The following is a 10,000-nucleotide window of genomic DNA, read 5'->3' as shown; positions in this document are numbered from 1 at the left end:
TTTAAAACATACAGTTACAGAGGCTTACTTGATTTATACCATACTATAAATTAAAAAAGACTGATTGCATCTTCAGCTATAAGAGATTCCATTCAGTGTATAAATTCTATAACAGCGGCTCAGATCATAGATTCTGCTACGTTCTAATATGTTATTGTTTCCATAGCAACGACTAACACCAGGACTAGTGTGGTAGACGCAGCACATACATAGTCTGATGATAAAAAAGTGTGTGGAATTGTTGTTTGGTGAAGTTTCCTATAAGGAGATGTTTGTTGGTTTAACTTTTATAGAAGGAGTCTCCAGTCTCACACACTGGAAGTCTTTAGAACAGATTACTTTTTTGTGGAGAGTTAAAATGCCACACACACACACACACACACACACACACACTCTCTCACACACACACACAACGTGGCAATAATCTCACTCTCTCTTTCTCTCTATGTCTTTTCAGATGAACCGGCCCATCCAGGTGAAGCCAGCAGACAGCGAAGGACGGGGAGGTAATTAACCTTCTTTTACACACATGAACAAACACACACACACACACACACACATGCTCATACACATACAAACACACACTCTTAAACACGCCCCATGTGTGTCGAGAGGCATTAATATAGGTCAAACGCCTCTGCTGGCTCCCCATCTGTCTCGACAAAGAGGGTCTTCGTGGTTCACCGTCACTTCAAAAACACGCTCCTATCCGTTTCTGATTACAGATCAGACATGCATTCACGACACATCTGATCTACCACAGACCAATCCAAATACGTCTACTCTCTCTCTGCACATAAATCCTTACAACTGTTCTTAGGATTCCATGTTGGTTAGAATTCCTGCTATGGATTTAATAAACTGCTTTCATAAAGCTGTAATAAGGTTCTATCAATAATTCCTTGATCATAGACGTCATTATACATGTGGAACCTCGGCATACGAATGCCCTCTCTTATATTTTGCAAGAAATTTACATCTAAGTTGCGCCACTGAGAACTTGTTAGCATCAGTGGAAAGCCAAGCGAAGCCAACCGAAGCAAGTTTACGTTTTTTTTTTTTCAGTCAGCATCAGCCCACGATACCAACGTTGCCTTTAGAGTGCGTTCAGAAGCTAGGTGATTTTCCGGCCGTTTTTTTGTTGACAGATTGGTGGCATGGGTGGTCTGTTCTATTTTTAGCCCAAGCTTGGTGGCACGACTTCCTGTGAGGACCCTTGACATGGAATGCTTGGCTTGGGTCAGTTCTTTGTAAGCAGCCGTACAGTTTACATACGCTTCGTATTGGGAATATTGCTCATATTTTTGGGCGGCTGGAACGGATTATCTGCATTTACATTATTTCTTATGGGAAAATTCATTTTGCAATAGAAATTTTCACCTTAAGAACAAATTAAATTCATATGCCGAGGTTCCACTGTACTTTTCATTATAATGCCGTATGGTGATTATAACTAATCATGAAGGTACATAAAGCAATTGGGACAAATATTAAATGGACACACATCATAAACATTTTAAATGTCATCTCTCAGTGCTTCGGATAAAGTGAATATGCTCCTTATCATAATATGTAGGATGCAATTAGATATATTTTTTATCATGTAATATAGTAAAAGGTCATAAATAAATAAATAAATAAATAAATAAATAAATAAATAAATAAATAAATAAATAAATAAATAAAATAGCTACAAAACAGACAGATATTTACTAAAAGGAAAAATGCTAAGGAAAAAAATAAAATATAATATTTTACAATTAAAAATAATATTATTATTATGTAATTAATACTACTACTACTACTAATAATAATAATAATAATTTTGCAAATTACGCATAATAATAATGCACAATGCGCATTATTTTTGTGTAACAATGCACACAGTTGTGCATTATTTCTTTACGCATAAACAATTTTCCAAGACCAGCTATATTGATTTATTAAAGTTATTTATTACACTTTTTTCTAGTGTGTGTTAGCGGTATATATGTGAGAAGAGCTGAGAGTGTAGTCATCACTGGATTGCCAGTTTATTTGTGTTAGGTTGTTATTTACTGTTTGTTGAATGTAATATTTGCAGCTTATGTCTTTATTAAAGCAAAAAATATCATCACACACACACACACACACACACATTAGGAATCTACAGTATGTACAATCTATAGAGTCTCACGCTGTTTCTGTGTCACATGTGCGATGATTTGTGGCTGTTTGTAGAGAACATTGTGTTTATTTAGTTTGTTTCTGCTAGAATATAACAAATGTATATTTACATCGTTAAATCAGTGCAGTCATTTTATTAAAATAAATAAATAAATAAATAACTCTTAGTTGCCGAGCTTGCCAAGGAAATGGCAACTTTGTGTTTCTAGCTGTTCATATTAGTGTAGCTACAGAGGAAAAAAAGGTTAATGAACTGCCAATCCATACATGATAAATGTTAGATGACACGTAATTAAAACCGGAGAATACTGAATGACGTCCACTGCATGTATAATTCAGCTTTTTTCCCCTCCGACGTCTTAAAAGTTGCTATTACATGAGGGCTAATCCTTCACGCTGTGTACACCTGAGTCTTTAGGAAATTGGTGTGTGTGTGTGTGTGTGTGTGCTGTGCCAATGCTGTCAAAGAGAGTATAGAGCATTTTTCTCTGGTGCACATCTATCTATCTATCTATCTATCTATCTATCTATCTATCTATCTATCTATCTATCTATCTATCTATCTATCTGACTGTCCTTCTATCTATCTATCTATCTATCTATCTATCTATCTATCTATCTATCTATCTATCTATCTATCTATCTATCTATCTATCTATCTATCTATCTATCTATCTGACTGTCCTTCTATCTATCTATCTATCTATCTATCTATCTATCTATCTATCTATCTATCTATCTATCTATCTATCTATCTATCTATCTATCTATCTATCTATCTATCTATCTATCTATCTGACTGTCCTTCTATCTATCTATCTATCTATCTATCTATCTATCTATCTATCTATCTATCTATCTATCTATCTATCTATCTATCTATCTGACTGTCCTTCTATCTATCTATCTATCTATCTATCTATCTATCTATCTATCTATCTATCTATCTATCTATCTGTCTGTCTGTCTGTCCATCTGCCTATCTATCTATCTATCTATCTATCTATCTATCTATCTATCTATCTATCTATCTATCTATCTATCTATCTATCTATCTATCTATCTATCTGACTGTCCTTCTATCTATCTATCTATCTATCTATCTATCTATCTATCTATCTATCTATCTATCTATCTATCTATCTATCTATCTATCTATCTATCGATTTGTTCATCATAATTAGTAATAACAAAGGCTTGTGAACCTGGCTAAAACCCAGGACTTTTGTAAGCCATATTTTTATACACAGGAACTAAAATGAATTTAAAAGAAGAAGGAATGTTTTCCTGACTCACAGTAACGATGATCACAAACACAGGTTCATGCTGAGAGTGTAACATTTACGTTTAATGTAGACGCAGAGGAATTAAAAATAAATATGGACTGAATACACATCAGCTAATGACATCCTAATTATCAACTAGTCTCCATGCATAACATTTATAAAACCGAAATAAATAAATAAATAAATAAATAAATAAATAAATAAATAAATAAATAAATAAATAAATAAATAAAACATTTATACGTGTAATTATGTTTCATGTGGCAAAAAAAGACAGATTAGCAAGAGAAAATATCTTAAACCTAGTCATATTTATGTAGTATTTTGTACTGTAATATTGAACCAGTAAACCAAATATGAGATTAATTCAAGACATTTTTATTCATTTCAATATAATTTTTCTAATTTTAATTTCAGGCATTTATATCTAAAAAAAAGAATATATATATATATACACACACACACACACACACACACACACACATATATATATAAATAATGAATATATATAATAAAAACGAACTAACCTTGAATTGAACAAAAGCATTTATTTTCAGTCCCGAGACATTTTTTTTCAGTGCATGTGTCCGTAATTCATCATAACACCTGTCTTAAGCCTGTATACATTACATACTTATAGGAAGCAGTGCAGAGACAGAGGATATGGATGCTGCTTATTATCAGAGTCATTTCCTGTCACAAACTTGGCAGTAATGTTGTGTTTCTACAAGAAGATTAAGCGTAATTTGTCAGCTAAGGATAGTTTAAGACAGCTTTAGATAATTCCAACTGAAATTATTGAAGATTATTTAAAATACAGTATTTTAAGAATACATGTTCCCGGTCTGCAGTGGTCAGTATCTATCAAAAGTGGTCTAAAAAAGGAACAGTGGTGAACCGGTGACAGGTTCCTGGGCAGCCAAGGCTCATTGATGCAGGTGGGGGTTGAAGGCTGGCCCGTGTGATCCGATCCAACAGACGAGCTACTGTTGCTCAAATTGTTGAAGAAGTTAATGCTGGTTCTGATAGAAAGGTGTCAGAATACACAGTGCATGACAGTGTCAAAAGTTTGGACACACCTTTTAATTCAATGTTTTTTGTTTAGGGATTTATTTTCTACATTCTAGAACAATACTGGAGATTTCAAAACTATGAAATAACACACATGGACTTAAGTAATCCATATGCAGTAGCAGACATATCTCAATATCAACTGTTCAAAGGACATTATTGTGGATTTCGGCTGCCTTCAGCATTGTTTTACAATGTAGAAAGAAATAAACATCAGGAAAGACCATGGAATTAGAAGATGTCCAGACTTTTGACTGGTAGTGTATATTAATGAATTAAAATGATTCATTACAATAAAATGAAAAAGAATAGATTACTATTAGCACACAAAAAATGACATTATACCATAATTTAAACAGTCCTGTCCTTCTTCTTCTTCTTCGTCTCCGTCTTTCCCTTCCTCTTCATGCTCTTCTTCTCTAGGTGTCGTGTGTTCTGACCACACACGTCTGATTGTCCATAATTGTAAATGACCCTTGTTTACAACCAACTTGGTGTTGTGTTACACACACTCTTGGCAGACTTGAGGTGTAAGTGTGACATTTGCGATTTAGTGGTGTGTGTGTGTGTGTGTGTGTGTGTGAGTCAGATGGCCCATTCCACCACTCTCAGCCCATTCAGACCGGAGAGCTGTCAGATGGCCACTTTAATTAACCACTGTCTCCAAACAGGCCAGGCAGTGAGTGACTGGCACGACCTGGGCATGAGCCAGTCAGCTTTCTCAGCCAGATAAATTAGTTGTGCGGTGTAAAGGAGGGAGGATGGATGGGAGCTGATATCAATTACTACTTTCTCTCTCTGTGTATGAGAAAGACGGAGAGGAGGAATAGTGTGGAGAAAGGTGAATGAAATACACAGAGCTGCTCTGGAGCCTGGCGGGCTGTGTGTGTGTCAGACAGCCTCTACAGTATAGCAGTGTGTGTGTGTGTGTGTGTCCTGTACAGCATTCACAGAGATATTGAATCCTAAGGCCCGAGAACTTACCCAAATTTACACTGGCTACACATCTATCCATTTTCTGTAGCACTTATCTTACAAAGGTTTGCGGGGAACATTGGGTTCTGTCCCAGGGGACTCAGGGTACAAGGCTTGGGACATCCTGGACAACCAATCACAGGGCACGATCCCATACACACACAAACATACACTCTGACACCCATTCACACACTACAGACAATTTATAGATGCTAATCAACCTACTTTGCATGTCTTTGGACTGGCAGAGGAAACCAAAGAACCCAGATGAAATCCACATTGCACAGTAATGTGAGCCATGGGTCCATGATGTAATGGTTAGCACTCTGGACTCTGAATCCTGTGATCTGAGTTCAAAATCTCCTGGAACCTGTATGTGCTCCTTTGGGGCAGTGGTGGTTCAAGTGGTTAAGGCTCTGGGTTGTTGATCGGGGTTCAAGACCCAGTACCACCAAGCTGCACTGTTGGGCAATTAAGCAAGGCCCTTAACCCTCTCTGCTCCAGGGGTGCTATGTCATAGCTGCTACCATGCTCTGACCCCAACTTCCTCTGCTGGGATACACGAAGGAAAGAAATCCACTGTTCTGTAATGTATGTGTGGTGATAATAAAGGCTTCTTGCCCTCAGTTCTTCTTTTAAACTCCACACACACAGGGCAGAGACGAGAGTCAAACCCCCAACCCTGGAGCTGTGAGCAAACATGCTAATGATGGCTCTATTTCAGTCTGGTAAAATTGTTGGAGGTGTGTGAAAGCATGACTGTGAATCCTCAAACCAGCTACATAACTGCATGAAACAGAGTTGAGGGTTGCCAGATTTATTTTTTTTTTTTTTTTTTTTAAGCAAAATTCCAACCCTAACTCCAATATTTTTGGTTTTTGTGTGTCATCAAAGAAAGGTATCATAACATCATACACCACTTTTCAAACAAAAAACAGTCTCCAGAAATACTTGAGCGGTTTCTCCAAGATTATCACTAAAACAATTCCCTTATAAAACAAGCTACTAACTGCATAAAACAGAGGTCTTATGTTGAGGGTTGCCAGATTTTTCAGCAGAATCCTAACTACAAGATTTTTTGTTTTTTGTGTGTGTCATCAATGAAGGTATCGTTACATCATACACCACTTTTCAGACACAAAAAACTAACTAATTACTAACTAATGCTGTCAAGTTTAACAGAAGCAAGTTTGCCGGTAGGGGCGGTGGTGGTTCAAGTGATTAAGGCTCTGGGTTGCTGACCGGAAGATCGGGGGTCCAAGCCCCAGCACTGCCAAGTTGCCACTGTTGGGCCCTTGAGCAAGGCCCTTAACCCTCTCTGCTCCAGGGGCACCGTATCATGGCTGACCCTGAGCTCTGACCCCAACCTCCAAGGATGGGATATGCGAAGAAAGAATTTCACTGTGCTGTAATGTATATGTGACAAATAAAGGCTATTTCTATTTCTCCAGAAAAAAACTATAGCAGTTTTTTCCTGGAAATCAACAATTCCCTTATAAAAACAACATGAAACAGAGGTCTTAGCAAGTCACATGACTTCAGCACCTCGAGGCACAGCACCACATTCATCACACCCCGATGTCAGCAATTATCCATCATGAAAAGGTCTGTTGTGCTTTTGAAGGCATTAGAGCCCATTAGTAGATTGTGTAGTAGCCACTCATCATCTCACACCGTGTGCCTCGCCCCGAGAGAGATGCCACCGATTTTAGACTTTTTACCACTGACAATCACAACCTCTTAGCAAAGTTCTATTTATTGTCGAATGCTTGCAGTTTTTGAGACGATCAACTGGCTGACCTTGACCTGGTAGAAAGTCCAGGAAAATTCTGTCTCCAGAAAAAAATGCTGTATCATTGTGTACATTTATATATATATATATATATATATATATATATATATATATATATATATATATATATAAAATCCTAATTATGTCCATTATTCCCCCTCCCACCTAATATGGTCAAATCTCACCCACCATCCAGCTATCCAGCAATCTATCACTCTGTGCCTGCTAATATGGGGAGGATGATGTAAGCTAATCCGTTAGAGATGTAACCGAATATGAATCAGAATTCCGCTTGAAGAGATGTGCGTCCTAAATGAATATGAATACCGAGACGAACAATAGGTGAAGTATTTATTTGTCTTCTTTTTTACTGAAAGCTTGCCAGCTTCAGAAACAAAAAAGAGAAAACATGGAGCTTGTAATGTTGTTGAACAGCTCGTTAAATGGCGAGGGTTGCCAGATTTCTGCACAATTCCAACCCTAACTACAAAAAATGTTTTTTGCGTGTCATTAAAGAATGTAATGTTTTACGTAATACACCACTTTTCAGACAAAAAAAACATAATGAATGCTTTCAAGTTAACAGAAGCAAGTTTTACAGTCAGAGGCTCCAGAAAAAGTGAAGCAGTTTCTCCAAGATTCTCACTAACACAAATTCCCTTAGAAATCCGCACATGAGGATACTGATGCATCTTAATAAGCAAAGAGTTCACACCTAATATTGATTTTGGCTTTCTTTATTTTAAGAGCAGTTTGCTGCTCTTTTCTTAAACAAAAAAAAACCCCCAAAGAAATGTTAAATTTCATTACTTTTAAAGAATTTTTTAATTAAAGCATTTTTACAGGTTCCTAAGGCTTTTGAAAAGTATTGCATATCTAAAATAAATTAAAAAAAATAAATAAATAAAACCTTGAAACTAGTCCAAATATTCAGAAAAGATGGTGATCATTTTTATTTCTGATAAGACTGTCTGTAATACTCAGAGGACCTGGCAACCCTGATCATGGCACTTTTAAAAAGGAACATCTTTATTAGCATAATTTTAACAGAACATTTGTTTTAAACCAGATATAAACACTGCCTTAGTGAAAAGAAAGTAATGCCAAATTTCTACACAAATTCTACAGTATTCTACATAAGGGTTAGAGTAACAATGTGTATAGTTAGTAATGTGTAATTGTGATTAATTGTGTATCTAAAATAACTAAATCAGGTAGCTTTCCTTTGAGGGTGATATAATAAAAAATCAAATATTAGTATTATTTTAATAGTAAAAAATATTTTATTATTTAAAATAAATATTAAATAAAAAAATATATATAATTTTGATTTTATAAAAATGTTATATGAATGTAAATAAATTAAATTAAAATGCCAATTGTATTCTAAAAATACAAATGAATCTGAATCAAATTTATTGAATAATTTATAGATTTCATAATTAATTAAAATAAATAAATGTTCATTAAAGACTACTATATTAAAGATAATACCATATGAAAACTGTCTAATATTTCTTTCAGAAAAGCGTTTGGTGCTAGTCATGTGATCAGCTACAGCACCAAAAATTTCTACACAAATTCTACAAAATTCAAGACAGTATTCTATATAAGGGTTAATGTGTATAGTTAGTAAACTTGTGGATAGTTAGCCTCTGAATTAATTGCATTTCTAAAATAACTAAATTAGGTAGCTTTCCTTTGAGGGTGATACAAATGTTATTATATTAATTTTATAAAATGTTAAATTAAAATGCCAATTGTATTCTAAAAATAAAAATAAATTTTTAATCAAATTAATTTGATAATTTATAGATTTTATAACTAAATCAAATAAATACATGTTTATGAAAGATTGTATTAGACTGTGAGACTGTATTAAAGAAAATACCATCTTATATTTCTCTCAGAAAATCTCTATGTCATGTGATCAGCTACAGCACCAAAATATTCCCAAGAGATTCAGACCGGTGAGATTCAACAGGTGACAGAGGAAAAAATTTGGATTTGTGACATTACGGAAAAAACATAACGTGGCTCATGCCTAAATTCAGCAAACAAAGCCACTGTAAAGAAAAAAAAACAAAAACATAAAACCAAAAACAAATTCCCCGGGGAAAATGGCACCTCCCTTTCCCCGAGGAGGGACGTCAGCATGGCAGCGTGCTCTGGCACAAACAGCGGCTCAGGAAACGTAAGACAGTATAATCCTGCGACGGCGCGTCATCTCCAGCACGGATCCTGCATCTCATTCTCTCTTCAGCTGAAGATGAGTCACGAGTTGTGTATTTTTGCCGTGGATTATCTCAGCTAGCAGCTGAGAGACGAGCGAAGACTTTCCAAGGTTTTAAACGAAGTAAGCTAACCAGAGATCTGGACACGAGTGCTTCGATCGGTTTCTGTCCATCACGCGAGCACTTTGGGAGTCTAATAAAGATTCCTTGATGTCCTTTAGAATGCTGTTGCCCTTTCTGTTCTTTTATTCTCCCAGGAACGATTCTTATCACAGACGGTTTTGACAAAGTCTCACACTTCTCTGTTTCCTTCTCCCTTTCATCAGCCTGCTCTGATTCCTTTTCTCTGATACAAGAAAAAAAAGAGCAAACTTTTGTAGATTAATAGAAACACGATGCAACAGTAACACGATGCTGCAATCGGCATCTGTATGCTAATGAGCAAAATCTGTTTTCCTGGAAGTGGGCGTGGCCTT

At 35.8% G+C, this 10,000-nt stretch overlaps 1 protein-coding gene across 10 annotated transcripts in view; it reads left to right on the top strand.

Moving 5' to 3' along the window:
* The window catches only part of celf6 (CUGBP Elav-like family member 6), a 196,568-nt gene that overhangs the window by 108,018 nt on the left and 78,550 nt on the right, over window positions 1-10,000 (top strand). For all 10 annotated transcript variants that reach the window (XR_009204470.1, XR_009204469.1, XM_058387959.1 and 7 more), the window contains exon 3: window positions 458-506. Coding sequence is in view for 8 of the 10 variants with exons in the window: in XM_058387959.1 (XP_058243942.1) it covers window positions 458-506 (49 nt within the window). In the remaining 2 variants the exon portion in view is untranslated. The remainder of the gene's footprint in view (window positions 1-457; window positions 507-10,000) is intronic.

Source organism: Hemibagrus wyckioides, linkage group LG04 (genome assembly GCF_019097595.1).
Source record: "Hemibagrus wyckioides isolate EC202008001 linkage group LG04, SWU_Hwy_1.0, whole genome shotgun sequence".
Classification (NCBI taxonomy): Eukaryota; Metazoa; Chordata; class Actinopteri; order Siluriformes; family Bagridae; genus Hemibagrus; species Hemibagrus wyckioides.
The sequence above is the reverse complement of the archived record's forward strand: the minus strand, read 5'-3'. Positions and strand labels throughout refer to the sequence as shown.